Here is a 27,753-nt window from a genome sequence, read left to right as displayed (position 1 = left end):
TCAATTGACATTTTTTTACTTCGGCATTTGGGACATTTGCCGAGCCGCCACGATCTACTTAGACTACTCCGTATGCGTACCGTGCTTCAATGTTCGAGTTGTGCTCGGTTTCTTCTGAACTACCTTTGAAGAAAACCCTAGATCTATTGAAAGCTGTTGAATAGGATATAGCAGATTTGAAGAAGTTGAGAATATGTTGTGTAGATGGCATACCAATGCCATAAGTTCATGGAAGGTTCATCGATCGGCAAGATGGAACGTTGCCGATCGATGAATCATCCGCCACCCTTGCCTCTCGGTCAAATGTAGTCGCGCCGGCTGCTTCAGACCTTCCTCTCCAGTCTAACCCACTGGCCAGGCGGTAGCACAGGACTGTTCAAAAACGGATTTGCATTAAACCATTCCTCCATGCCCGTGCTCAAGCATCAGGCCAAGCGACAGAAGAAGAAGCCTGTCGCGTACGTCATTGGATTTGCCTCCCCACTCAATGCTCTGATCTACTCTGACCTCCTTGAAGCTGCCATCGCTGCCACTCACATAAAGTGAAATGCTCTGGCGAACAGCCCTGCGCTAGGTGTTGCCAGGCGGGATGTGAGAACGAGTGTCAATACACTCTGCGCGACCGCAAGTTAAAAGTCAATGAGAGGTACTAAGATCTCTTGCATCGCTTGAACCACGTCTTGTACCTCGGAATGCTTACAGCCGATTAGCTATCTGGACCAAATCCTATCGGAGAATACACATCTAAAGGAACAATTACGCTCTTCTCATACTCCCCAGTCTTCTCCAGCTCATCTGTCAGACACGGTTCCGCCGCAGGACTCTTATCCTGCCGTGCAGAATCCCCTGATAGGCGAGCGTGCATGGTTCTATCCATATGATTCATCCGCACCTCCAATCTACATGGGAGACGCCGCCTGCACGGCCTTCGCAACAAGGCTGCGGCAATTTATTACAGATAACCCAAATACATCACACGTTGCTCGGACCCAGTACACTCCCGAGTCACTACTGCTAGAGGGTGAAACGCAATGGCCGGGACTCGCCCAAGCCCGTCTATTAGTCCGCGTTGCGTTCAATCAACTAAGTCGTGTCTACCACCTGTTCTTGAGGAAGAGTACCCTGGAGCAGCTGGGAAATATCTACCGCACGCCGTCATTGCGAGATGACCCCGCCCTGACCTGCAAGTTCTTCGCTCTCTTCGCTCTAGGGGAAGTCTACTCTGCGCGCACCGCCTCGCCCTCGGGAGGTCGAGTACCAGGCACGAGATACTATGTTCGTGCCATGAATCTAATCCCAATAATGCCTGAAAGACCTAGGATGATTCATGTAGAAAGCCTGCTGCTGCTAGTATGATACTATGATTATCCCCAGGGTGTGGCCTTTCACGCTAACTATTGTCCAGTCATTATTTTCGTACTTCTTGAATCGACGTCATTCGGCATACATGCTGATTGGAAGTGCCATGCGTTTAGGTCTGGTCCTAGGGTTGAATCATAATATCCCAGTCCGTCAATGTACTGACCCCGTCGAACGCGAGCATCGCGTGCGACTTTGGTGGGCCATCTACATTTTCGACCGCATGTATACGTCAAAGATCGGGTTTCCTCTTCAGATCCGCGACGATGATATATGTGTTGATATGCCTGCAGATGTCGATTCCCCTGTGGCCGGGGAGCAGTTCTCAGACACCGCTTATCTGGTTTCTAGCATTCGACTGGCACGCATAATTGGTCAAATAATAGACAAGATATACAGCCGCAAACACCACCAAGAATCATTCCTTCAACGGGAGCAGCAGCTTTTGCTTGCACTACAGGAATGGCTGCAATCGCTTCCAGCCCACATCAAGCTAAGACCGGAAGACTCTCCACCTAAACACATTGTTTCCCTTCATCTTCAATTCAACCAGGTTGGTATCACCCCGTTCCCCATGATTTCATACATTAATCGTAATATAGTGCGTAATCCTGGCAACGCGCCCAATCATTCTCCATGCCCTCTTCCAACGACGCGGTCAGCGTGAAAGCCACGAAGATCTTCCACAGCCAGTCATCACTCTTAGTGAAGCCTGCATTCATGCTGCGAGGCATTCGCATGCACTGGTCACCGACGAATGGGTCAATGGATCCCTGCCAATGTATGGTTATTTCTATGCTCAGTATCTCTTCTCTGCCGTCATTGTGTTGGTTATCTCGAGTCTACTACCATCCATCGGAAATCCGACCGACCTAGAGTCCCTTGACACGGCCGTCGAAATCCTCCATAGAATGAGCGATCACGGGAACCTTGCAGCTGCGGAGTTCTACGAGAATCTCAGACGAGTTCAGGAAGCTCTACCAACAGACAAAAGTGCTAGTGCCGACCACGATGACCACACCCAAATGTCAGGACAATCTCTCTACAGTCCTATCATCCCAACCACCGGAGCACACACTGTAGAACCCGCGGCTGCTGCCTTTGCCGGGTTTACTACAGAAATGGCGTTCTTGGAACCTACCATGCAAGATTTTCTAGGTAGATCGGACAACGAGATGGATTTAATTGATCCGGATTTACTTACAATCGAAGGGGCGACAGGGCTGAACGCATGGCCAACGTCGTTTTGGTCTTAACAGAGACCTACTACGGAGATTAGAGATGTATTAGTTTTGTCGAAAGACTTATATACCCTGCTACATATATTACCATTCTCAAGAAACATTGCATACTTCAACGACCAATTTCATTAAAAATTGTACTTTGCCAAAATATATTTCTCAATTGAGGATCAGCATACTATGATGGCTGTGATTCTATGGGTTAGGTTAACCAGCTCGACTGAATCAAAATATCCAATGCTGTTCCCCGGCGCAATTAATCACAGCGATTGCTTCTCTTTACTTTAGATTGTGGTAGGAAGTGCATGCATCCCCAAGGATTTAGATTGGAGAATGTCGATAAGCAAGTCGCCTAATCGGGTTAGTCTTCCGCCGGGTTGTTTCTCGATCACGTGATTGCGCGTCGCGTCCCGGCTCCTCCTACGAGCTAGCTCCGCCAGCTTGTTTATCCTCCTCCCTGATCCCTCACTACAGCAGCAGCAAAAACAAATCGCTCTCAAACGGTCTTTCTGCAGGACCAGTCAGATTTCCTGTTGTTTTGGACTTTCAGTCAATTCGATCCTTGATCTCTCAAAGTTTCTATCGGCCTCGACCTCTTCGAAAACCCGTCGGCGCGTTATCTCTATGGCTTTAATTGTCGCTAAACCTGGCCCCTTTGCCTCACCAAGGCACCTTGTACAGGCTACCCCTCTAGCTTCTTAACTTTCGTCATTTGCATCTTATGTCCCTTTTATAAAGACAGTTTTCTATGAAGGCGCATGTTTACCATAGGAATCTAGCTTTAAAGGTGTGATGAAAGTTGAGAGCTTAACCCTAATGTAACCCAGTCGGTCGAAAGTTTCGCGGTTTTGCGTGGCGGAAATACCGAACAGTTGAGACGATTCTACCCAGATTCGAGCAGATGAAAGGATTCCGATGTCCAGAGCCTGTCAGGCAACAAAAGACGGTTTACCATGCGTCTTGAAGTTTCTTTTGAAACGCGCGTCGGTTCACCTATGCTGGATCCACACGCTGATCACAATGGATGGATTTCCCTAGGCCTGATGACCCAGAGTATTGGGAGAGACAATAGGTGGAACATGTCGGACACCCAGATGGTACCGATGGAAATGCAGTTGCTGGTATGACAAATTGCACATTACAATTGATCAATTCGAAAACAATAATATCGTCCTCGGGCGTTTGCCTACACGCGGCCATAAAGCCAGCATGCGAAATGGATCCACTCGTCAGCATCATCTTCTTGATAATCAATGTCCAGGCATTTTTGAGTCAAGGGATGTAGCGAGATTCATTGGCATGTTGTGTGGAATGGTCTTGGCTAGTAATTGCTGCCTATGCAATTTCGTTGAAACCTTTCGGCTTATTGTCGCCTTCCGGGCATTGATGAATAATTAATGTGCAATCGCTTACCTGCTATGCGGCTGTTGTCCTCCATCTCCCATCTACCAGAGCTCTACCGTCTCGTACATGTTCCCAACCTCGAGTTTCCTGGGCAACTCGTACCTATTCTCCAACTTCTGATCTCCGGTTTATTCATTCCATTTGGAGGCTAGGGGTCCCACAAACACGGCACCAGTCATCGATTTGTGCTCCGATTGGAGATCCTGATCGTCCGTGTTAACCATCTCTTTGCGATGTAGATTGCAAATAGATCGATGGGCGCCGATCACGGCGGCATTTTGTCGTCACTCTTCTAGAGAAAGAAGCGGTTTTTATGGATGTTATTTGTCCGCTTCATTCATGCCCTCCAAAGCCTCCTGGTGCGGAGAGGAAACAAAATCTTATCCCTGGGGGTACTGTACTACACACAAGGGGCTCAGGTTTTGCGATTGTGATACGCTAATTTGATGACTCGGACGGCGTGTTGATGAAAGGTTGGGAAATGGAGATTTTGTTTTCAAGGCATCCGACCGAACCTGCTTCGAAACGATGAAATTCTGTCCCCGCAAAGAAACGTGAGACCCCGATTGCTGATGCTAATGTTCTTGGGTCGTTATCTTTATCCTGGCGGTTCAACTTTCGATTCTCGGTGTTTAACGACGATCTACTCTCCTTGTCCCCCAATGGATCTCTTGGAAACCAGCCTTTGAGAAACAACGTTGCTACGATTCGGCTGTTAAAGTTGCTCTCCTCACCGTGTGAAGATCGACGTCTGTCCTTTGGTGATAAGCATGCCCCTGCTATGCCCCGTGTTCGGCGGTACGGGTAGTAGTGAGCTTTGTGGGACCTCCCAGAGTGATCAAAGCCTAGGCTTGTCTGCGATGTTTTCTGCTGTCTTATTGCTATCGGGAGCGGGATCCAAATATCTGCGTGCATTCAAGGACCGGTCGAATGGATCACGAAGAGAGTATACATCAGCTCGAATCATCAGGAGAGTGGTCGTTGTGAGCCCCGTGTTACCAAGGCCGAACGTCCGGACTGGTATCGACTCATCAACTGCCGTTTCCTTCTCGGAGGAAACGGCCCTTTTTTTTTCTTATAAGTGTCCCCGATCTCGAATTCAAATGACATAGCTAACTACTCGGAAGGACGACTGATTCCCAAATGCCCTTGAACGGTGCTTCGAACTTGTTGGTCATCTTTGGAGACGGATCTTGGGATAATTGTCTTGCCATTGTGTCACTCTGGAACTGTGAGGGGTTTCGGTGGCTCTTATACTCATAAACAAAGCTCGCAGTCATTAGAAATGGAACACTGGATTACATGAACAAAATGCGAACATTCTGGCCGAATTCCCTCGTAGTGGTAGCTCGGAGCCCATCCCACTCTAGGGCTGACTAATGCCGCGGCTGCCCCTCCAAAAAAATTGCCCCGCCTCGGCGATAGTGGAAGGGCAAGGAACGTTCGGGCGATTACTGGCCATAATTTTTTTCAGGTCTCTTTTCATTTTAACTTGTCGCATCGCTTTCACATTTTCCCGTTTATCTGTGGCTGCAACAATTTTATTTTCAAAAGCTTTTCATTCCGCGACACTGTCTAATATTTTCTTTTAAACAAACCCCCACTTTTTCACAATGTCGACAGAATCGAACGTCGAGTCGCAGTTCCAAAAGCCCGGTGACTTGGTGGAGCGAGATGAGGACACTGGTGTGATGCAGGTGGAGAGTATGTGCATGAACTGCCATGACAATGTAAGTTTATGCCTGTTGGTCTGAGAACGAGGAGAGAGAAAGGAAAAGAAAAGCTCACAGATCGCGCAGGGAATTACCAGACTTTTACTCCTCCGCGTGCCCTTCTTCCGTGACATCATCCTGGAGTCTTTCGAGTGCGAACACTGCCATTTCAAAGACAACTCCGTCAAATCCGCCAGCCAGATTCAAGAGCAGGGATCCAAGTACACCCTGGACGTGCAAAACGAAAACGATCTCCAGCGCCAGGTCATCCGAAGCGATGTGTCGATCTTCAAGGTTGAATCGCTGGGCATTGAAATGCCCAAGGGCGAGAGTCAGATGACGACAGTCGAGGGAGTCATGCAGCGCATTCACGAGTCGCTCTCAAGTGAGCAGCCTCTGCGGAAGGCGCAGGCGCCCGAACTGCACGACGCTCTCCAGCCCATCATCGACAAGCTTCAGAAGATCCTCGACAGAGAGGGATACCCCTTCACCGTGTCCTTGGACGACCCTACCGGCAACTCGTGGATTGCGCCCTCTCCCAACGATGGAACCAACTACCGACGCCGCGACTACCCCCGTACCCACGAGCAGAACGAAGAGCTTGGAATCGCGAGTGACCCTAATGCCGTGAGGACCGAGGGCAAGAATCTGGAGAGCGCTGACAGCATCGACGACTCCGAGATTGTCGATGGACAGGTGTACAGCCTGCCCGCCGATTGTCCCGGCTGCAACAAGGATTGCTTCGTCAACATGAAGAAGATCAACATCCCCTACTTCAAGGAGGTCTTCATCTGGGGTACTGTCTGCGACCACTGCGGATACCGTACTAGCGAGGTCAAGACTGGTGGTGAAGTTCCCGACAAGGGCAAGCGCATCACTCTCAAGGTCGAGGATGAGGTGGATCTTTCTCGTGATATCCTCAAGTCCGACACCTGCGCCCTGCACAGCGACGAACTTGAGGTCTCGGTGCAGCCCGGTACTCTGGGAGGTCGTTTCACTACCGTCGAGGGTCTCCTTACCGAGATCCGCGACCAGCTGCGCGGTCAGATCTTTGACATCGACGACACTACCAGCACTGGCGGTGACAGTATGGCCGTTTCTGACAAGGAGAAGTGGGAGCGATTCTTCAACCGTCTCGATGCCGCCATCAAGGGAGACCTGAAGTTCGTCATGACCATGGAGGACCCCATGGCCAACAGCTACGTTCAGGACCTGTGCGCCCCTGCCGTGGACCCCAAGATCACGATCGAGGAATACACCCGAACCGACGAGGAAGAGGAGGACCTGGGTCTCAAGGACATGAAGGTCGAGGGCTACGAGGCTGACACCGAGAAAAAGGACGAGCCTGCCACTGAGAACGCCGAGCAGAAGTCGTGATTGATATAACTATACCCCGAGGTTTTATCTTTCCCTTTTTATGACGTGCATGATTATCTTCTCTTCTTTTTTCCTCTTTTGTTTATACAGTAATGTCCTTTGCATACACGGTGGTTCTATCCACCCAATGTGTTTGAGTTCTTTTACGTTTCTAGATATCCGATGCAGATGTGGTGTGTTTTAGTGGGTGTGGCCGGGTTGAATGTATTTTCTGCTTTGCATTTTATGGGACGGTTGGAAAAAAGTTTAAGAAATAAATGGATTTTTGAGACTGCTTTCTTTTTGTGTTGGCATGACTTGGAATAAAGAGGATCGTTCCAATGAAGCATAGTTTTCTATTCTTCAATGAATGTGCCACAAGCACCTACAAATCTGAGTAGCTGTTACTACTATACTATCATTCATAATCTATCATGACTTTTACGCATTTCCTGACGTTGCTTGAAACTATGGAGTTCTGGTTCATGAAAATATCATTATTTTGACAGGTAGTTTGGTCTGACTCGTGCATTGAAAAGCGATCATGTCTGCCTTCCAAGCCATAGGAACTCGAGAATAAGCCAGAAACCCATTCGATTAAGAGGGTATGGTGGCCTCTTGCAACCATGTAGCGGGAGCCTACGGCCCAGTGATGCTTTGAATGCCGCGTTGATCCGGCATGAAAGACACAACTGTCGATGGCGCTTTGAGGACATGCATCACGAGCAGGTAGTCTCTTCTAACAAGACCGGTCGTGGTTGCAGCGGTATCGTCACTCTTCTGTGCTGCTGAATAGTTCTATCCCAAGGGCCACCCCCTCATCTAATAGCAATGCTACCAGATGAACATATCGGCGATCAACTCAACCCTCCGGTTCACTTCGCAAAGGGATTCGCATGGATCGTCACCCTATTGATCCGAAGCGGCTCATACTCCGTCTCGCCTTCCTTTGGCTGCACCACCCGCCCCTTCTTGTCGATCTTGACATTCGCCTTCTCCAAGCTCGACAACACATCCCCGCCCTCATCCTGCGCCGTCAGGTTCAACACCTTCCCGAACACCGTACTCGCGCCATCCAGATGCGGCGCGGCCCCAAACGTAATGAAGAACTGACTGCCGTTGATCGTCGCGCCCGTCGCGCCCTGCGATCCAGGCGCCGTGCGGTCCTTGACGGGCCGCGACGCCATCGAGAGGATACCGCGCGTGTTGTGTCGCAGGGCTGGCAGGTGGATCTCTTGGTTCAGTGCGCCGGGGTGGTTGATTGACGTTCCACCTTTCGGGATGTCGTCGAAAGGAAGCATTGTTTTGGTAGTGTTGGAGGTGGCGGATCCCGCGGGTCCGAGGGATATGTCGCCGCCTTGGATCATGAAGCCGGGCATCATCCGGTGGAATGGTGTGTCGTTGTATGCGCCGCTGGCGCAGAGGGCGATGAAGTTCTACGGAGAGGGGAGGTGAGTATTATCGTACTTGGTTCAGTTTGTAGAGCGTGTATTCATTGTATCTTTCTTGGGAATGACGGTAACGAGGGAACTACATACCTCTGTCGTTTTGGGTACTGCTTCGCAGAAAAGCTCGACTTTCACGTCGCCGTGTGTGGTGTGAAGCTGGACATTGCGGGGTATGATTAGCAAGGATTTCGCCGTAGTGAGGAGAAATCAGAAATAGAAAGATTGCCGAATACTCACAGTGACAGACATGATGAGTTGTAATCCACAGTGTTCGTGATAGCGAAGAGGAATGGGCGAAAGTCGGACATGAAGCTTCTCTGGACTGACGTCGCGGAAGCAAATCCGCCGGTCACATGACTGGCGTCGATATAGCAACGAACGAGGATGGGATGAACCACAACCCAGCCATTGTTTCGTGAACCTCGCCCAACCAGTCCAGCATGAATAACAGACCTGTCGAACAGGCTCTGGGCACACTGGTGCCTACCCACGCAAATGATATCCCCCCGGAACTGCTCAGTTTGGCTCTTTCGCTTGTTGCGCAATCGCGAAGCTTATCTAGTAGTCTCAAGCCGGAGGAAGAAATCGCACGGCCTTATGCCTGCGCTGAGATTGCGTGTAAAAGGTATTTCCCCCATGATTTCCAAGCTTCATCAGCGACTCGACATATTAACCTATCTTTTTTCTCAACTGCAGGCTAAGCAGAGCCCTCAAACTACCTCCCTTACTCGGTCATCCACCATGCCCTCCACGCGCATATAAAAAGCTCTACTCCTTCCTCGACCGCTCCCTCTCCTCCAGCACCGCCGGAACAAAGCGCCCTGCAAGCGGCTCAGCCCCCGGAACTCCCTCGCGAGCGGGCTCTACCCCGTCCACGCCGACAAAAGAGTCCCGACCAACCCGAACACCATCCAAAGCAGCAGCCGCCGCGCCGCGCGGTCTCCAAAACACCCCCAGCAAGTCCACGCCCTTGAAGAGGTCAACGACTCGTCCGGATAGCCCCTCCGCCTCGCGCACCCCTCGCACATTGGCCAATTTTCGTCCCAATGGCATCTCCGGCGCTTCTATTATCCCTGATGCCCCCGCTTGGGTGATGAATTCCATTCGCACCGTCTGTAAGACGCTTTCTACGCCGGCACCCCGAACAAGCACTTGGTCCCGGCCTCCGATATCGCGCACGCTTCCGCCGCATGTCTTTGCGGGTGTTTCGTCCATCCTGTACTACGTGTCTAAGGTTTCGGGCAACACTGAGGGTGAAGAGGACGGGGAGGAGCTGGATGAAGATATGCTCGAGTTCGTGGAACCGGTCATCCTCGCGAAAGACAAGGACAAGGACGAAGAATTCAAAGAGCTCGTCCAGGCCCTGATCGTCGCTGTTTACTTCCTGGTCCTTGCTCGGCGACGAACCCCGAGCCCGGTGGCTGAGGCCCCCTCCGGCGAAGAGACGCGCAAAATGGACAAGAAGACGTTCTCGGAGATGCGCCAGACTGCGCTGACGAGTCTCGGGCTGCCTACGTCGGAGCGGAGACATCGCGACGACGTGGATCAGTGGATTGCGCTGATCATGGAGCAGAGCTGGGCGAATGGGAAGGAGTGGTTCGAGAATATCCCGCAGGCCGGCGAGTTGGATGGCGACGAGGCGTATCTTTCGGATGTCGGTGCCGATGAGGATGATGGGGCGTTGAGGGATGGCAAGCGGCCGAAGATGATGGGCAAGAGTCGGACGTCGCTTTTTTCGAAAGATCATGGGAGAGGTGGATTGCTGCCTGGCCTGGGGACTATGATGCAGGATCGAGTGGATTATCTGAGTGAGGACCGCAGGGAGGATTATGTTGAGTGGAAGGCGGAGATCATGGCGAGAATCAAGCAGATGGAGCGAACTGCTCAACCTGTCGCTTGAAAGCCAACTGCAAAACATTGCCGAGAATACTGAACCAGGTCATACTGGAGTCGATGGAGAACCTCTCGTTTGGAATTAATTGTGATACCCTTAGAATGTCAAGACGATTGAAAAGTCCAAAATCTAACCATTGTATTTCTAATATGTTGTCGAGTCTAGCTGCCAGAGATAGAAACAAGCGAAACCTCGATTTAAATCGAGACTTCCATATCCAAGAAGGTTGTTGCTGCTAACAGCGCGCAGAAGCAAAAATAGGTATCACTGTCTATAAAACCCCCTCAATGCAAAAAGACACAAGCAATTTATCACAAACCCATAAACAAGAAGCAACAAGGGTATAAGAGACCAAAGAGAAAAAGACAAAAGAATCTAGGGTCTAGCTTTTAGTACCAGATACTCCGTGTTCGGTGATGAGGAATTGATTCCTGGCCATCGCTTTCCAACTCCTTCATCGTGTCGTAAAGGAAGAAGTCTATGAGGATAGCGTTGAGGCCCGGGCCCTTGACCTCGTGTACACTTTTTTGACGACGTTTCTGAGTACTGCACTTCTCTTGTTCGGCCTTCATGTCAGGGGTCTCTAGATACTGAGAAGGGCCGTCTGATGTGCTGTCGTGAACCGAGGCGGGGACCAGCAACTCTTTGGCCTCTGGGTGCCGGAATTCGATCTCACGTCGAATTAGCTCGACGCACCAGATGCTCGTCGCGCGCAATTCAACTTCCCAGGTCGACCCGCTGGGAAGGATCTTCCGGCTGCGGATGTGGCTCTCGAGAGGAGGCGAGTACCTGAGACAGCCCAGCTGGTGCAGCATTTGAGGGATCCGATAGTCTATGAATTGGCAGAAATGAGTATTTGGAAAAGTTGGTTCGCACCTGGAGCAACATACCGGCAAACATGGTGATTTTGTCGATATCATGGAATTCGCCAAAGCCTTCGCCATTGAAGCACGCCCACAAGTCGGCGATGAGAATCTGGGCCCGCTTGTACAGACGGACCCTACGCCCCTGGAAGCTGGTCTCGTCACGGAAGCAAGCAAAGTTCTCCGCCAGAAGGTTCACGAGGGCAGGGGCAGAGCGGCTGGAGCTGTATATACAGTTCAAGAAGTTTCCCTCAAAGTCCTAGAATTTGTCAGGGTTACAATTACATGATGATCGTGGCGGAAAGAGTCTAGACATACCTTGCATAAGACTCGTCCGGCCTCCTGTAGACATTCGAGTCGTTCTTTGAGCAAGGGGATTTCCTCGTCGGTTGCAGATCTGAAAACATGCCTGAGCAATTCCTCGGTACATTCATCCTCGTTGGCCCAAAATTCGGGAGTGGTGATTGGGATCTCTGCGAGTTTTAGTATCGACGTTTCATTTGACACCAGCAGGGGGTTCGACAGGAAGACACCTACCTTCATCCAGGGCTCTCTGCAGAGCGGCGACTAGACTCCAGTAGCCGGTCCACTTCCGTCCGCGATACTCAATGGCGAAGCGTTCCTCACTCGGCAACTCGGACCAGAAACTGTAATTGAGCAGGTCCATGGTGAAGACGAAATGGACGGTGGCCTCGTCCTTGGTCTTGGGGTGCAATTCATGTTCCGACCAGGTTTGCGTGGAGTAGCCTTTCTTCTGCATCTGGCGCCAGATCATTTCGGCAGCGGCCTTGACGTTGGGCGGGATCAAGGCGACGTCGATGGCATTGTCGAAGACATATTGCGCATTCTCTAGAACTTTAGTCTCCGCTGCCAGAGGGTTTGCCGGCCCCCCACCCAAGCCGAGGGATTTGCGCAGAAGAGCGAGCAACTCGGGATCGGCTTCGTCGTCTGACATCTTGGTTGCGCGATTGATATTGGAGATTCAAAGACGAAACGCAAAATCCGCGGGGAAAGCGCTGAATGATAGAGACTCAAGCGGGAGAGAAATTGAAAACAGATGGAGAAATACCCGCTTCAGCAAAGACCAAAGAAAAAGGGAGCGAGCAGAGAAAAGAAGGGCACATTTAGCGCATGGAGTTCTCCACGTCAGGCACCAGAGAGGAACGGTTTGTCGTTGACCCAAAGAATGAACGATCGTCCACTTCACCCACCAACCTACGGAGTGAGGGAAAGTGGGTAAGGCAAGACTCTTGTGTCTGGTCAGTGGGCAGTTATTACTGCGGTCGTTTGTATGACCCCGAAAAAGAACAGCCAGGAGAACAATGAGGGCAACTAAAAAATAATGGTGGATAAAAGTTGTTATCGATAAATCCACTTTGAGACTCCTTATCGTCTTAGTCATCTTTTTTATTTTTTATTTTTTATTTTATTTTTATTTTTTTCATTTTGCCTCTCCCGTGCCTCAAAAAGGGTCCAACCAAAGAATAAGCACCACTAGTCCTGCTCAGCTGGATCGTTATTCGCGTGATTCTCAAGGATCCACGTTATGAGAGACAGGGCCTGCCATTCTCGGCTTATTCTGCCCCGTAGAGACTCTCTCCCATCCACCCTTTCTGGAACGTTCCTGAGAGTAAACAGTTGGAGCCATGGGGTGGCAGCCTGGCAGCCTGGATGTCCAGGCAGCAATGCAAACAGGTGCAAACAGGTGCAAACAGGTTGACCTCAGCCGGATCTGCACCACGTGACCCTGCAGCATCCCGACGGGGCATTGCAGCTCTGAAGGTGCGACGCTCCTCTGTTTGGCCTCTGCCAGACCCGGGATCTGATCTGTCCAGTCTCTTCTGTAGATGCCGCAGGAACAAGAGGGGGGGAATTAAGATTGATGTCTTAGAAAGTGTGTTACGCCGGTAGAGACGGGGGTCTTAGCATGGATAGTTACTAGTTACAGAGTTAGCCCGGGATGTGAGAGTAACAAAGAGGGAAACTGCGATTGCCTCTCGTGGGGACCCAGGATGACCGAATGAATGGGATGTGAGTTTGGCCATGTAAAGCTTCGTCGTGAAAACACAAGGGGAAAGAGCAGTCGGGCCCGTCCGATGGGACAAAGGGCATTTTTGCAAGCGGGCGATTGCTGTCGTCATTGCAGTCACTTCCGGCGGAGCATCTCGTCGCCCTCAGCTCTCCGGCGTAAAGCAGTCAAGCCTTGCCTGCCATTCACTTCCCTCCCCACACTCCTTCGCTCCTCTCCCCTTCCCCCCCTCCAATTTCTCCTCCACCCTCCGTGTCGCTCCCTTGGCGATGCCTTTCAATCCACTCTGACACCTGGAATCTCTTATTTCTTTCTCCGTGCACTGTCGCGCAACCATGGCGCGGGATACTTATTCGCAGCGCTCCCTCGGGACCTTGTCTAGGCGCATCAAAGAGGTACCTCACTTCTTTCTCCCATCCTGCTCCGCACCTGTCAGCTATCGGGGCTTTCGGTGCCCTGTTGATCATAACTATAATGCCTCTTGTGCTGACCCCTTCAAAAATCATAGTCGCGCGTTCTTCTCGTCGGTGCCGGTGGCATCGGTTGCGAACTGTTGAAAAACCTCCTGCTCTCCGGCTTCGGTGAAATCCACATCATCGACCTAGACACAATAGATCTGAGCAACCTGAATCGCCAATTCCTCTTCCGCCTCGAACACATCTCCAGGCCCAAGGCATTGGTATGTAGCTTCCAGGTCCTCCGCCCTACACTGCAACTTCTCTTCAACTCCGGATAGCCCCAATGTCGACACCCTGTGTTGTCTCTGCCTGGCAATGATTTGACATGACTGGTCGGGATACAGGTTGCGAAAGATGTCGCTCACAAATTTAACCCGAAAGCGACGCTGGAAGCCTATCATGCGAACATAAAGGACAGCAGATTCAACGTGGACTGGTTTGGGCAGTTCAAGATCGTTTTCAACGCCCTAGATAATCTCGATGCTCGTCGTCATGTCAACCGAATGTGCCTGGCTGCGGATGTACCGTTGATCGAGAGCGGGACGACGGGATTCAACGGGCAGGTGCAGGTGATCAAGAAGGTAGGGCTGCCTGGTCGCGGACTGCGGATTCTTCGGCTGCGGTGTTGGTCTTGATTGCTGATAATCTGACAGGGTGTGACCGAATGCTACGATTGCAATTCCAAAGAAGTACCCAAGTCGTTCCCCGTTTGCACCATCCGCAGCACCCCGAGCCAACCCATCCATTGCATTGTCTGGGCTAAAAGTTACCTCTTCCCGTGAGCGCCACCCCCATAATCACCATGCTTTCGGCGCATTAAACCGACTGACATCGCCTACAGTGAGCTTTTTGGCATCAGCGAGGACGAAACACCTGAGCTCGACAATACGGAAGATAACGAGAATGGTGGGTTTTAGTTTCTACGGTTCAAATAGACGAAGCTAACCAAGATCTATTTCAGCGGAGGAGATTGCGAATCTCCGGAGAGAAGCCCAAGCGCTGGCCGAGATCCGCCAATCTATGGGATCCTCCGAGTTCGCCCAGAGGGTGTTTGAGAAGGTGTTCACAAACGACATAGACCGGCTACGTGGAATGGAGGACATGTGGAGAACCCGCGAGCCTCCCACGCCGCTCAACTTCGAGACGTTGCAAGAGAAGTCCACCAATCTCCAGCCCACCGTATCAAATGACGACCAAAAAGTATGGTCGCGGGCGGAAAACTTTGTTGTTTTTAAAGACAGGTTCGGAGTGTCTCTCCCTAAGTTTCGATGATTTGACATTTAACTTACACTATAACAGCCTGGATCGACTGAGTAGACGCCTAAGAGATCTTCAAGAGTCGTCGAATGGCGATACCAGGCCAACCCTGACCTTTGACAAGGACGACGTTGACACGCTGGATTTCGTCACAGCCACTGCTAACCTGCGCGCCACGATATTTGGGATTGACTCGAAATCCAAATTCGACACTAAACGTATGTGTGCCACTGCCACCGGCCTTTTGCTCGTGCTGATTGTATGAAGAAATGGCCGGAAACATCATTCCTGCGATCGCCACCACGAATGCGATGACCGCTGGACTTTGTGTTCTACAGGCCATGAAAGTGTTGAATAATGATTACGAAAATGCGAAGATGGTGCGCTGTAACGACTCTACTACTTCATACTTATATTAACTTTTCTCCCACCAGATCTTCCTCGAGCGTTCGGGGGCGCGCGCGATAAACTCCGACTCACTGAAACCGCCAAATCCCAATTGCCCAGTATGCTCTGTCGCCCACAGCAAACTCATATTTGACCCGGATCGTGCTACAGTTGGCAATCTAGTGAAAGACATCCTTGAAGCGCAACTTGGCTACGGAGAGGAAGTATCGATTAGCACCGAACAGGGAATCCTATACGATTTAGACTTGGAAGACAATCTTCCGAAGAAACTATCTGAGATGGGAATTCACAATGAAACGTTCATCACGGTCGTGGACGAAGAGGATCAGGAGCCTCGCGTGAATCTCGAACTAATCGCCTCTACACACAAGTAAGATACCCGCGATTTATCCTTGGCCGGCGATTGCTAACCAACCCTTAGACCTAAAAGTACCGACGAGGAGAAAACTGTCTCCCTAGTCAAGCTACCGGAGATCCCGCGCAAACCTAAGAACCCCGCGCCCGCCCCTGAAGAACAAACGAACGGCCATACTGGCGCCGGCCGCAAACGTGATGCCGAAACGGCAGGCCTCAGCAACGGCGAGGGTGAAAGCGTTAAACGAGTCGCCAATGTGTCTGCTGCCGACGGCGGACACAACGGTGAACGTAACGGCGACGGAGCACATCCGATCGTTCTTGATGAGGCGCAAAATGGCGGAGCCATCTTGATCGACGACGACTAAATGATACCAGCGAAGATAAGATATAGAGTATATGGACTAAAAGGGCTGTGTTACCATGATAAACTCTCTCGTCTTTAGAGGATCTTGGATGCCAGAGTCCGTGGGTTGGTCGGTCATGTTGGGTGATTCCTTTTCTCACTTCTCATCGTTTTCTTCTCAGTTCAATGTTTCTTGTAACATACGTCATGAGCACGAAGTTTGATCAGAATAGATTTGTTATCTGAAATTTGAAGTTATACAAGTACATTCCTCGTCAATAACTAGGCCAACCAACTACGTTACACAGCGCTCAATCCCCCGTCCAGATTGAGCACGCAGTTATTGGCATATTCGTTACGGGCCAGAAACACCGCCGCGTCCGCAATCTCATGTGGCTGGCCAAATCGTCGTAGCGGAATGCACTCTTTCAGCCGGTTGGTTTCGCTTCCGCTGAAATCTAGAAAATGTCAGACCATCCCTTCTAAACCGGTCCATTTCATATCAACTCCAAACAAAGACACGACTTACCCGCAATCATCGGCGTCTCAATATACCCCGGTACAATCGCATTCGACCTTACCACCACATCCCGCAAGGAACTCGCAGCCTCGACGCTCAACGACCTCGTCAGCCCCAAAAGACCCGCCTTGGAAGCTGCGTACGGTACCGCGCCCGTTCCCCCTTTCACGGCTAGCAGCGACGAGATGTTAATGATGCATTTCGACACCGGTCCCGTGCTGCCATCGCTGTCTTTACTCCGGTTCCGGAGTCGACTGCGGATCGAGGCGCGGAGTAACGCGCGCGATGTCAGCATCGCGCCTTCGAGGTTCGTGCGCAGAGTTTGTGAGATGTCGGCTGGTTCTAGCTTGGGGAGGATGTTGGAGATGGAGATCCCGGCGGCGTTGACGAGGATGTCCACGTTTTGCTGCATTCTGTTAGATTCATTGTGTTCTGGAAGTATATCTGCACGGTTCAATTGATTAAGATGGTTGAGAGGGTAGGGTAGGAATACCATCGCCTTCTCTAGTTCGCGAGCCCACCCGCTCGCCTCTGATACATCGCCCACCAGTAAACTGATCCGATCCGACGCAGGAACCAACGAGCCCGGTGTTCGTTCTGCCGCAGGTGCATCGCTTTCCTGGTCCTGTTGCTGCGTTCCATCCTCCTCTTCTAAAGCTCGAGTAGTGGCGACCTCTCCATCCGGAAGCGTCAGACCCTCGTCAACAGACGTAGCTCTCTGCAACCGCGCCGCAGCGTAAATCAGTCGCTCATAGGACCGTCCTACAACGATGACCCGGTCTGCGCCTTCTTGCAGGAATCGTTCGGCAATAGCGTATCCGATCCCTGAGGAGCCGCCTGTTATCATGCATGTGCGGCCGGAGAGTTGGTTTGTGCTGTTTTTGGTGACGGGGTAGTTGTCTTTGATGGGGGTAAATGAGATGGTTCGGGTTGAGATGGGGAGTGTTAGTGGGGATCTGATGGTGCGAGGGATGTGTATTTTTGAGGAGAAGATGAGGGATGGTTTTGCGCGAGGACGCAGGGGGAGGAATTGTTGCATTTTGTAGAGTGTTCGGGTTCAGCGTATAGTTGATGCAGGTTTCATTGTATGTTGATGGATGGATACGGTGAAACCGGTTGTTGTCCGGGCGGATAGGAGTCGAATGGCTGATTTAACCCCACTTGTAACCAATTTCATTTAGATATGTGACACAAAAGGTTGAAACCTCTGCCCTGACCGAAAGAGAAGTAGAAGTAGAAGTAGAAGATGCAGCGGAATTCCGTCACCAGCTTGAGCACGGACCACCCGCGGGAAACCCACGCGATTCTCGGCGCCGCCGCCTCTTTGCTCTTCTGCCTGGACTGCTCCATGACAAAACAGACACGCTCATCTACCAGAATGGCTTCTTCATCCTCCCAGCAGTCCGAATACGTGACGCTAGTATCAGGCGATGGATTCGAGTTTGTGATTCCGAGAAGCACGGCCTGCATTTCGGGGACAATACGTCGGATGTTGGAGCCGTCCAGTAAGCATTTCCTTCTCTACCCTTGTTCTCGTTGTCTTCCATGGTTTTCGACATCGGATGTTCTTTCGGATCTTCTGGATCAAATTTAAAATGGACTTCCATGACTGACCTGTCGGTGGTTGCGCGTGCAGGTCGATTCTCCGAAGCCATAACGGGTCGCTGCGTCCTCGAAAATATTAGCGGTATTGTCCTGGAGAAAGTCTGCGAATATTTCTGCTACAATGAGAAGAATAAGAACCAGAGTAACGTGCCGGATATGGACATTCCGCCGGAACTGTGTCTGGAGATGTTGATGGCAGCGGATTATCTGGATACGTGATGTCTGAGGTGAGATTTTGGTGTTACTGGATCAGGACTGTGCTAATGGTTCTGGTTTTAAGAGTTGATTAGATCGTTTGATGTGCATGGATTATGATTACATTCGGATACGTCTTCTTTTATGGGCTGGAGTTATAGAATGGGCTGGTTGTATTTCTAGAATTTACAGGGTATAGAACTGCCGATGGCGTTGGTTATCCCGGGTTGTTCTTTTTCGGAATCCTTTGTCGTGAGTATGTTCTCAAGATCTCGTCTGAGGGTCCAGTTATAGTTCCCTTTGATTAGTTGGCAGCCTGGCCCTAGGCACACCAACCCCTAAGCAAAGCTTAGCCATCTGGCATCTAATATCCGACCTTGCTCCATGGACGGACGTTTCTAAAGATGATGGCAGATCAGTTCGACATCTCCGTTTTATCGAGCCCTACCTCCACTCTTCCATGGATGGCAGGGTCTCCTTCAAGAATGCAGGAGAGACATGCTTGCCTCCATCTAGCTCCGCTATACTGCAAGGGTCTCGGATGGAATGCTGTCGAAACTTTAGTTGTAGCGTATCAACCAATGCTCATCGTCCTTTGGGTTTGGGTCGAGAGAAACCGCCATTTTTGTTTCCCTTCGGAGGCTCAAATGCATACAACTTCTCCTTGCCAAATGCTGCATCGGCCACTCGGAGATAGCTCACCACGCCTTGGTCCACAACTGCCAAAATGACACTGCGGTACCCCTGTCGTAGGCGCATGTAGAGGGCCCGGCTCATCTTCTCGCCCTGCGGCGGGTCTAGCGGGGAATTATCGAGCAGGCTGCCTAGCTGGGCCATCGTGGGCATGGTCGTTTGCTCGCGAGCGTCGACAACGGCGATGCGGAAATCCGGGGGAGGGGGGGCCGTCTTGCGGAAGGCCGTGGATGGCTTGTAGATATGGAAAACGACGCGAAACGGCGCCGACGTACGTGGCGTTTCGGTCTTGGGAGCGACAGGGTCATACCACGGGATGATGGCAAGTTTGCGATAGACATCCTCTGCAGAGTTTAGTATCATTACCATAATGATTTCAACAGCACGGGGTCACTCACTATAGCTACGATGGATTCCCAGACCGGCCGCGGGCCCAAGGGCCGTGGTGTTGGATTTATGAAACCAATCCAAGAACCTCTCGTAGATGCCGGCCAGTCCAGGTCCTTGTGGCTGAGGCGGGTCTGCAGGAGCCGGCTCCTCCACATCGTCGTACCATCCGGGCGCGCGAAAGATCGAATAACCCAAGCGCTTCAACCCGGTGTAGACGGCAAACCGCTCGACGGTCAACCCTCCACTTGCAACGAAGCATGCATAGGCGGCCTGCAGACTCATTGGGATCGTCGGCTCCTCTGTATCACCACCCTCGTCACATCCCACCGACGAGGCGGGCCACCGGATGTCCAAGCTGCCTCGTTCCAGGAGATACAGCGCTTCCTCCGGCAGCAGCCACACGCGATTCCAGCGATCCGCCCGGCCGATTGATTTGAAAAGGTTGCCCTTGGGGATCGGGACGCAAACACACGAGTCGGGGAAGATGTTGCCGAGCCCCGTGTCGGCTGCATTCGTCGGTTGAGGTTTTATCTCCGCGTCGTCCTGCGACGCGCTGGGTTCAGGCGCATCCTCTGCTGTCGTCTCCGCCGTCTTGGGAGTGGCTACCGAGGGAGGCGGCGTCGGCCCCTCAGGTGCATAGTACCCCACGACTCTGTTCTTGGGGTTATGGAGTCGAGGATGCGCAAGGGCATTGTGCATCGCCTCGCGCGAGGCGGCGAGTACATCGGCCTGGAGGAGGGTGGGATTGGGTTCGAAATCCTTTTCACCGCGCTTCGGCAGCGTGGCATGAGACGAGTCTGTGAGACTATTATGATGTCAATTGGTGTCACAGGCTAGTGGGGGGCTCGAGTGAAGCGTCGCAAACACAAGTTGGTTGTAGAGGTGACTAACAATGAGAGGTTGTTCAACATGCGAAAGTCCTGGGTCTCGTCCGACAGGTCGGTCTCAAAGTGTGGCGCGGAGTCATTGGAGGGGAGATGAATGGCAGCCTCATCTGTGTCGGCCATTTTGGAAAAAAAAAAAAAAAAAAAAAGGGGGGGCTCCCAAACGTGGGGAGGGAATGTTGCGTTGCTGAATGTGTTGAACTGGGAGAGAGAAAGAGGAAGATAGAGAGAGATGGTCAAAAATCTCGGCGGTCGGAGCTTATCAGATCAACCAAATCAGTTCCGCCCGCATTTCGTCCACGTCACTTTCCCTTCTACTTTCTTCCTTCCTGTTGACTATTTACCTTTCCTGGTTCAGGACATTATTTGGTTTTCAACTATGTCTGATTCAACGGGGCTTGCCTCCAATTACAACGAGGTCCTCTCGCAGGTATGTGACAAAAAGTTCTCTTTCATACATTGGCGACCCCTCCCTAAATTGCAGATATTCAGATCTCGGTGAATCTCCACAATGCACTAAACACATTCGGTGCCTCCTCTCCCCAGTATCAAACAATCCTGGAAATCCTCAAAGATACCCTCCGAAAAATGGACCGCGACCAGGACCGCGACGCCCGGGCCTTGGATGCAGATACGCTGAGTTTGGCGCTGGGGTTCTTGGAGATTGGAAACGCGGCATCTGGATGAGAACAACTGCAAGGGACCCCCCTAGACTCGAATGACACCGCGTTTCATAATCCTGGCTTCGCTTGGATGCTGGCCTGCTGCCACCACGGCAAGATGGAGACGACGATCGCCCCATCACTCGCCTGCGGAACAATCTGCCGCTCCCTCTATTGAGGGGTATGTTGGTGACTGAGCTGGTTGGCTCATGCTGTGGTACCTTCCTTCTCTCTCGCGACTTCAGAGGATCTGAGTCACCACGGATTGGGTTGGTGGCTGGTTTCAAGATTCGGACTGTCAATCTTACACATTTAACATGAGGATACACAGCTTGAGAGCCACACGGGCATAGATTGAGTGCACTTTGACTCCCAAAAATACTCCTTCCTGGAGCTAAGCAAAACCAACCCCAACACCCCCTGTTTTCCCTGGCCAGCTAAGTGACATGAAAGATAATAGAAAGACAAAGGTGGCTATCAGGAACACCATGCATCAACCAAAAGAGAAATTGCTGAACTCCGGGGCCCATGCATTCGTAAAGACATGATTGTGCTATATTTGATAGCAGAGTGGATCGGAAGTGATATTCGTGCGCAGGTCGTCTCCCGTCAACTTGATAGATGGGCAGTATATAGAATGAGTATTGCATATGTCCAAAAGCCAAACTAGGACAGATCGGTAGATTACGATCAGGGTATTAGCACATTCGAGCTGATGTGGGAAGATTTGATCAGTCGATTAGCGGCTTCTTCTGTTTGCCGACAATGGCCACCCCCAGATGCCGTAGAGCGTTGTGATCGCCAGGACGGACTATCGAGGGCAGTGGTAGCATGGGGTTATCGGGGTTCACATGGACGGCTTCTCGAGCCGCCTGCTCGATGGCCTCCATTTCCTCCTTGCACCCGGCGTGGTCAAGGGGACAGACAACGATCGGATGACGAATGATGATATCTCGTGCGGAAGAGAGGTGCGCCTAAAGCGTCAGAGTCAGTTATCGGTGCATAAGAGGGGCAAACACGGAGCGACAAGACCGACCTTTACTATCAGATAGTATTCGATCTTATAGAGGCTCGCAGTGGTTGTAAATCCGCTGACAGCATAGGTGGGAAAGGGCGCTTTCCCTCTGGGTAGGATTCCCTCCGCATCCCGCATGTCCTTGGCCGGAAACACCAGACCCAGATTTGTTAGGTAACCGGACGGCGGCAGTTTCATTCCTACGGGCTCGGTTCTCTTGGTCAATGTCCGCACTTTCCGTTGCGGTTCGTCGCCTTCGTGGTTGTAGATAATCTCTTCATCAATTGCGATGGTGATCTTGCTGATGGTGACCCTCCGCGCCTTGCTAATCCAGTCCTGGTTGGGCGACAGTTTCACGTACACGCTGACCGGGTCCAAAGGGCCGTAGGACCATCTCGGCAACGATATCCCCAGCGTAACCAAGTGGTCGCTCACCTTTTCTGCAGACTCCGGGCGATTGTACATGCCGAACGTGGACAGCGTATCATATCGTGTGATAGGCACGGGGAACGAGTATTTCCTCTGGTCCGAATGCCCCTGCTGCACCATTACCACGATCTCGTAGTAGGTCTCCGCCGTGCGACTGGGTAATTGCAAGCTCGCCGGGGGGACTCGTCTGGAAGCATCGGGACCCCCACGCCCGAACGGAATGAACAGCACAAACGGCAGATCCATTGAGATCACCTCCTCGAATTCTCGACCCGCTGGACAGCGGAACAGCAGCATCTCCTTGCCCACAGTATCCGTTATTTCCTTCCTGGGAGGCGCCAGGCGTTTCTTCGCCATCGAGTCGGCCGAAGGGTGTATTGTCTCGCGACGATGCAGGGAGATAGTGATCAGTGAAACGTGGACAGGGGCGGTGACGCCCACGCTGGGTCGAATCTCGACTTTGCCTTCAATACGTGGCTGGGTCGCCGGTCAGCAGGAGAGCTCGCTGGCAATAGGGCCCCGTGAAACCCCAACGAGACAGGATCGTACTCACCATCGTTGCAGATATACCGGGGTAACCGATCAGAAAATTGCCATTCGGCGGCCCCGACACTCGCACGAAGGCGGCCATGCTGAAAGCGCTGCACCCGCACCACCATGGGCACGCGGCCGTTGAGAGCGAAGCACTCCGGGGGTACTGCGGGGAGGAAACAACCTCGACGAGCCAGATCCTTCTTGACAGTTCATAGAGAGGGGAGGAGACGAGCGATTGCCGCTTGATCGCGCTGCGCCGAGAGCCTTGCGCAGGTGCGGTAAGCGGCCGGGCTGGAGGGAGTTCCTCGGACTCGGACAAGGACCAGGCGGACGAGTTCGATTGACGCACAAGACAGTCGATCTGGATTTGATAGAGTCTAGCGGAATGGAGGGAGAAGAGATCGGAAGCTGGAGAATGGCGGTAAAAGAAGGACTGGTGAAACGACGAGGCGTTCGAACGGGAGGGCAGAAGTCGCAATGAGAAAGTGTTTATTGCCGCCGATGTGGGGGAGGTGAAGGAGAGCAGAAGCAGGTCGAGTCGCAGCGGCTACGGCCAGCCTCGCCTCGTTCACTCTCTCTCTTTCTCTCTCTGCCGTCACCGATCAGCGTCCGTTTCATGCTAAAAAGCACGCGATTCCTCCCCCGTTCTTTGTCTCTCATGTACTCCTACTTCTTCTAGAAAATTGACTATTGACACATTACTAACTCCGGTAATCACCTGGTTGGCGCCATTCATCCAGAGTCCCTCTTTCCCCACATCATGCATCTACTACGGTCCATTCCTTTAGTGCCGTCGTCGCATCTGTCAAGTATCTGCGGTGTACTTCGTATATTCTACAGACTTCCTCCTCGAGTCGTCATCAAATAAGCCCAAACACCACGAGAGCAAAGGGGAACTGGGAACATCCCTCGCCCTTGAGACACCTTGAGCCACGCCATGAGAGATTCCGATCGGTTGCTGCTCACTGCAGAATGCAAATTCACAGCTCGATCGGCTAAGATACCCTGGGTATTAATACGGAGGGGAGGCAGGATGGACGCTGATTGTCGCCAACTAATGCACGCCGTGGGAAGCCCATCGACGATTGGCGGGGAGCGCCCAAATGGCGGGATTCTCGGAGCATCTAGACCGTGCCAGTCCACCCTTACCGCGGACATATGTAAGCTGTAGGCTGGAATCTGGAGGGTAGTCTGTACAGGCCGGGCTGGTGCAGAGTTGCAAGTCTGTCGCTGCGGTCGAAGCGAGGGCGTTCTCAGGCAGATAGGCACCGCGATCTCACCACTTATGTAATCCCCGACTGGCCCTGCCCTCGATTGCCTCTTGTCCGATCAAACTATCTCAGTAGATCCTCCTGATGCTTTCAGTAGTACCTCATCCATACACAGGAGAGATCTCGATCCTCAGGAGATCTTCTGCACGACATCCTCCCAGTCCCCTTGGATGCCCGCAAACTGTACATGAGCGGACCTCCCGTTGCCCGGTGCAACAAGCGATGACATCGTCATTCTCCACAGCCCACAGCTTGGCCAGAACCATACTTCGACCTGCTCTGACTTCTACTGCGAAAGACAAATCCACCCTTTATTTGCTCACAGGCTGATCTCTGCTCCGTCCTATCTCTACAAAGCTCTCTCGTTCTACTACACCCGCAAAGATGCCGCCTGCTCGTCGTCGCGGCGGTAATACCGTCGCTCAACGCTCCGGCCAGTCCACCCTATCATTCGGTTCCAAGTCCAGGGTCACCAAACCCTCTGCCACCACCCCCTCCCAGAAGTCAAAGGGCCTCGATGCCCTCACTATTCTTCCCGGGAAGCCGTCCCACGATGCGATCTCGGAGCCGGAAGAATCACCGGCGACCCCCTCAGAGCCCCATGTGGCGGAGATCGCCGTGAAGGATCAAGCCCAGACGGAAATCCAACAGCCTTTGACCGAGGAGGAGGAGAAGGCGCTCAAAGTCACGGAGCAGGACCTACGGCAGTATTGGAAGAAGGAAGAGGCCAAGAGACGGGCCCCTCGAGGTTGGTTTCAAGTGACCCCAGGCCATCGGGGCCGTAGCGGCTAACCATTCTCTCCTCCCCAGTGCATCAAGGGGAGCTGTCGTTGCACGAGAAGATCTTACGACTCTTTGACCTCTCGAGTCAGTTTGGGGTATGTTCAGTCCCATTCATCGTCTCCGCCCTCTTTCAACCTTTCCCCCCTTGTTTTCACAAAACAAAAGACTCCTTTGTCTAACCATCCGACTAGCCGTGCATCGGAATCGCTCGACTAAAGCGTTGGAGGCGTGCCAACACGCTAGGCCTCAAGCCTCCCATCGAGGTTCTGGCTGTGATGTTGAAGAATAATGACGATGCGAAGCAGAGAGCCTACGTCGATGAACTCATGTCTTGAGTGTTTTGGAATCCCCAAGGGCGATCAGATCGACCCGTACTTTTTACCATGACTTAATACGAAAAGGACCTACGGAGTATACGGGCCTTTATAATTAGGATGAAGCAGGGCGTTAGGGATTTCTGTACATACCCGTTTGAATCTGACATCTCCGGTGTTGTCTGAGCTCATCCTTTCTACGGTCCTGCATATTGAGCGGTCATAGCTTTAACAGTTGCATCTAGTTGAAGAGAAGCAGGAAAAAGGAGCTCACCCTCGTTGGCCCAAACATGCGTTGGCTCGCTACATGTGATGGTTGCAATCGTCTCCCGCTTGTCGCACGGTTTATATGAACTGTCCAACCTATGGAGCATACTGGCCTGTCAGCAAAACACCTGGTTTGACCTTGGAAGTCTCCACCTCTAACAAAGGATTTTAAACTGGCTAGAACAAGCAAATCCACGCCTCTGCGGTGCTACCATGTCTTTCTTGACTACCTGCTTGGCAACGGGCACGAGGTGCATTGCCATCCACAGAACTGCAGCCGCACAGCAGAACCGCGTCCCCTCGCCAAAACCCCTCTTCCAGCAGGGACAAGGTTTTGACTTCTGGGGTACCGCTCGCCGCATGGTGGTTCGGCGTCAGAACCCGATCCTGGCTACCCTGGTCGACTTCGTGCTTATGGCTTGCAGTCGGATACCGGTCCAAGCAGCGATGTTACCTTGGCTGTCGTTGCCGATGCGCTTCCATGGACCCTTATTAGCTATTTGTCTCGTCATCACATGGGTTTGCCCCTCTAACTATTTCTTGCCTTCTTACACGGCAGCAAATATTCCGCTAAGCGCTTCGCTCGATGCTACATATCCATGCAGATATCATCCGCTTGGTGGCTATAATTACCTCCACTCATGTGGTTCCACCATTTTCACGCCGGTGGCTTGCTATTCCACTTTACATGTGTTCTTTGTGTAGTGTTCCAGAGGGGGTACGCGTTGTAGCTACACCTGTACCACGTCAAGACGGAACTTCATCGATCTCAATGGCGGGGATGACTTAAACCTGGTCGGTTATGCTTTACCGCAAAGGTTACATGGTGCACTCGCCGACGCTTGATTGGGTGTGTTCGGACCATGTTCAGAGACTGGCTCTCGCGATGAGCGCACAAGTCTGTCAGTTAGACGTCAAGCTTCCTCCCAATCAGTCGCATGTGACGCAAGATCCAAAGAAATCGAGCCCCCGGGTGAAGAAGATATAAAAGCCCCTCTTATTCTCTCGCTCCCTCCCCGTTGAAGCTCTTCTCGTCCACCAACTTCCACTCGTTACGTACTGGCCAATCCTCCCCTCAATTACTACATTCGTTTCTAACCCAACCAAAGCGTGTATTCTAGTGTCGAGGTTTTATAAGTTGTTTTATCGTTCCTGGGTTGCCAAAATGAAGTTCTCTGCCGTCTTTGCTGCTCTGTTGGCCGCTGGTATCGTCAGTGCGCAGTTTGGCAATATTCCCCAATGCTCGGTGAGCTTTGTCCAGCATGGTTCTTTCTACGACTTCACTGACCTCTCTCGATAGGTGCAATGTCTGCTCGACGCGCTCACCAAAGATGGATGCGATCACTTGACTGATTTTGCATGTCACTGTCAAAAGCCCGGGCTAATCCAGACGGTCCAGCCTTGCGTCGAGAAAGCGTGCGCCCAGCCCGAGCAGGCTGGTGAGTAATCGATCTTCACCCCCGTGCTACGGAGTATAGGTCTGACTCTTTCCTCACGATCCGGCATAGCCGTCTCCAGTATCGTTGTCGACCAGTGCTCGAAAGCCGGTCACCCCATTTCTGTGCCGCCGGTTGGGGGAGGTGGAGGATCTGCTACATCTGCCCCTTCCTCTCAATCGGCATCCACGACCTCGGCGGGCATGACCCTTCCTACCGTCTCGTCTTCGGCCCATGGCTCATCGGGTCAGGCCGGGTCTTCGTCTCATCCGGCTTCATCATCGCCAGGCGGAGGTGCAGGGGGTGCAGGCGGGGGCTCGGGCTCAGCTAGCCATACGCCGTCCGGCTCTGGCTCTCCCACGTCTTACGCACCCACGGCCACCTCGTCCACACTCCTCGCGACCGGCGCGGCTTCCCATCACAAGGATAACATGGTCGGTGTGGTTGTTGCTGCTGCGGCCGCCGTTTGCATGTTCTAGATCGGAAATGTTTCCGCGACTTGCTTTTTTACGAAGTTAATGGCAGATTGGCTTGGATGATGAGATGAGATGGACCGTCCCTGTTGCCTTGTGATTTGTGACACTGTATGTCCATATACAGTAACTGCCTTTCCCTGTCTCGCTTCG

The 27,753-nt window shown here is 52.0% G+C and overlaps 11 protein-coding genes across 11 annotated transcripts; 7 read left to right on the top strand and 4 right to left on the bottom strand.

Annotated features, from left to right (window-relative positions):
- Nucleotides 1–408: 408 nt before the first annotated feature.
- KD926_009310 (fungal specific transcription factor domain-containing protein) lies at nucleotides 409–2,615 on the top strand (the record flags this gene model as incomplete). Its single annotated transcript, XM_053101934.1, has 4 exons — nucleotides 409–542; nucleotides 711–1,275; nucleotides 1,406–1,912; nucleotides 1,962–2,615. 4 exons carry the CDS (start codon nucleotides 409–411, stop codon nucleotides 2,613–2,615), a joined length of 1,860 nt encoding a protein of 619 aa, XP_052954566.1.
- A 3,002-nt stretch (nucleotides 2,616–5,617) lies between these two features.
- zpr1 (zinc finger-containing protein ZPR1) lies at nucleotides 5,618–7,093 on the top strand (the record flags this gene model as incomplete). The annotated part of the gene is made up of 2 exons (XM_053101933.1): nucleotides 5,618–5,734; nucleotides 5,795–7,093. The coding sequence occupies 2 exons, from the start codon at nucleotides 5,618–5,620 to the stop codon at nucleotides 7,091–7,093; spliced, it is 1,416 nt and encodes a 471-aa protein (XP_052954565.1).
- Nucleotides 7,094–7,947: 854 nt separating this feature from the next.
- On the bottom strand, nucleotides 7,948–8,769 carry cyp5 (putative peptidyl-prolyl cis-trans isomerase; the record flags this gene model as incomplete). Its single annotated transcript, XM_053101932.1, has 3 exons — nucleotides 7,948–8,508; nucleotides 8,611–8,676; nucleotides 8,758–8,769. 3 exons carry the CDS (start codon nucleotides 8,767–8,769, stop codon nucleotides 7,948–7,950), a joined length of 639 nt encoding a protein of 212 aa, XP_052954564.1.
- Nucleotides 8,770–8,960: 191 nt separating this feature from the next.
- Nucleotides 8,961–10,420, top strand: KD926_009307 (uncharacterized protein; the record flags this gene model as incomplete). Its single annotated transcript, XM_053101930.1, has 2 exons — nucleotides 8,961–9,145; nucleotides 9,217–10,420. 2 exons carry the CDS (start codon nucleotides 8,961–8,963, stop codon nucleotides 10,418–10,420), a joined length of 1,389 nt encoding a protein of 462 aa, XP_052954563.1.
- Nucleotides 10,421–10,803: 383 nt separating this feature from the next.
- On the bottom strand, nucleotides 10,804–12,232 carry KD926_009306 (queuosine 5'-phosphate N-glycosylase/hydrolase; the record flags this gene model as incomplete). Its single annotated transcript, XM_053101929.1, has 4 exons — nucleotides 10,804–11,246; nucleotides 11,305–11,536; nucleotides 11,596–11,750; nucleotides 11,815–12,232. The coding sequence occupies 4 exons, from the start codon at nucleotides 12,230–12,232 to the stop codon at nucleotides 10,804–10,806; spliced, it is 1,248 nt and encodes a 415-aa protein (XP_052954562.1).
- Nucleotides 12,233–13,641: 1,409 nt separating this feature from the next.
- On the top strand, nucleotides 13,642–16,151 carry KD926_009305 (E1 ubiquitin-activating protein ubaB; the record flags this gene model as incomplete). Its single annotated transcript, XM_053101928.1, has 10 exons — nucleotides 13,642–13,701; nucleotides 13,815–13,985; nucleotides 14,109–14,345; nucleotides 14,418–14,542; nucleotides 14,606–14,670; nucleotides 14,726–15,005; nucleotides 15,064–15,239; nucleotides 15,289–15,401; nucleotides 15,456–15,799; nucleotides 15,851–16,151. 10 exons carry the CDS (start codon nucleotides 13,642–13,644, stop codon nucleotides 16,149–16,151), a joined length of 1,872 nt encoding a protein of 623 aa, XP_052954561.1.
- Nucleotides 16,152–16,429: 278 nt separating this feature from the next.
- Nucleotides 16,430–20,539, bottom strand: KD926_009304 (putative tRNA-splicing endonuclease subunit sen54; the record flags this gene model as incomplete). The annotated part of the gene is made up of 7 exons (XM_053101927.1): nucleotides 16,430–16,587; nucleotides 16,659–17,605; nucleotides 17,842–18,170; nucleotides 18,264–18,498; nucleotides 19,105–19,486; nucleotides 19,541–20,337; nucleotides 20,424–20,539. The coding sequence occupies 7 exons, from the start codon at nucleotides 20,537–20,539 to the stop codon at nucleotides 16,430–16,432; spliced, it is 2,964 nt and encodes a 987-aa protein (XP_052954560.1).
- A 256-nt stretch (nucleotides 20,540–20,795) lies between these two features.
- On the top strand, nucleotides 20,796–21,103 carry KD926_009303 (uncharacterized protein; the record flags this gene model as incomplete). Its single annotated transcript, XM_053101926.1, has 2 exons — nucleotides 20,796–20,846; nucleotides 20,909–21,103. The coding sequence occupies 2 exons, from the start codon at nucleotides 20,796–20,798 to the stop codon at nucleotides 21,101–21,103; spliced, it is 246 nt and encodes an 81-aa protein (XP_052954559.1).
- A 706-nt stretch (nucleotides 21,104–21,809) lies between these two features.
- On the bottom strand, nucleotides 21,810–24,214 carry KD926_009302 (arrestin C-terminal domain-containing protein; the record flags this gene model as incomplete). Its single annotated transcript, XM_053101925.1, has 4 exons — nucleotides 21,810–22,052; nucleotides 22,115–22,999; nucleotides 23,076–23,603; nucleotides 24,023–24,214. 4 exons carry the CDS (start codon nucleotides 24,212–24,214, stop codon nucleotides 21,810–21,812), a joined length of 1,848 nt encoding a protein of 615 aa, XP_052954558.1.
- Nucleotides 24,215–24,711: 497 nt separating this feature from the next.
- KD926_009301 (putative DNA polymerase delta subunit 4) lies at nucleotides 24,712–25,445 on the top strand (the record flags this gene model as incomplete). The annotated part of the gene is made up of 3 exons (XM_053101924.1): nucleotides 24,712–25,075; nucleotides 25,138–25,205; nucleotides 25,302–25,445. The coding sequence occupies 3 exons, from the start codon at nucleotides 24,712–24,714 to the stop codon at nucleotides 25,443–25,445; spliced, it is 576 nt and encodes a 191-aa protein (XP_052954557.1).
- Nucleotides 25,446–26,856: 1,411 nt separating this feature from the next.
- On the top strand, nucleotides 26,857–27,606 carry KD926_009300 (CFEM-domain-containing protein; the record flags this gene model as incomplete). The annotated part of the gene is made up of 3 exons (XM_053101923.1): nucleotides 26,857–26,937; nucleotides 26,992–27,130; nucleotides 27,200–27,606. 3 exons carry the CDS (start codon nucleotides 26,857–26,859, stop codon nucleotides 27,604–27,606), a joined length of 627 nt encoding a protein of 208 aa, XP_052954556.1.
- Nucleotides 27,607–27,753: the final 147 nt, after the last annotated feature.

This window comes from Aspergillus affinis (genome assembly GCF_023601865.1).
Source record: "Aspergillus affinis strain CMG 70 chromosome Unknown NODE_66_length_189108_cov_86_600325, whole genome shotgun sequence".
In the NCBI taxonomy this organism is placed as follows: Eukaryota; Fungi; Ascomycota; class Eurotiomycetes; order Eurotiales; family Aspergillaceae; genus Aspergillus; species Aspergillus affinis.
Note: the sequence above shows the minus strand (reverse complement) of the source record. Positions and strands in the feature narration are given on the sequence as shown.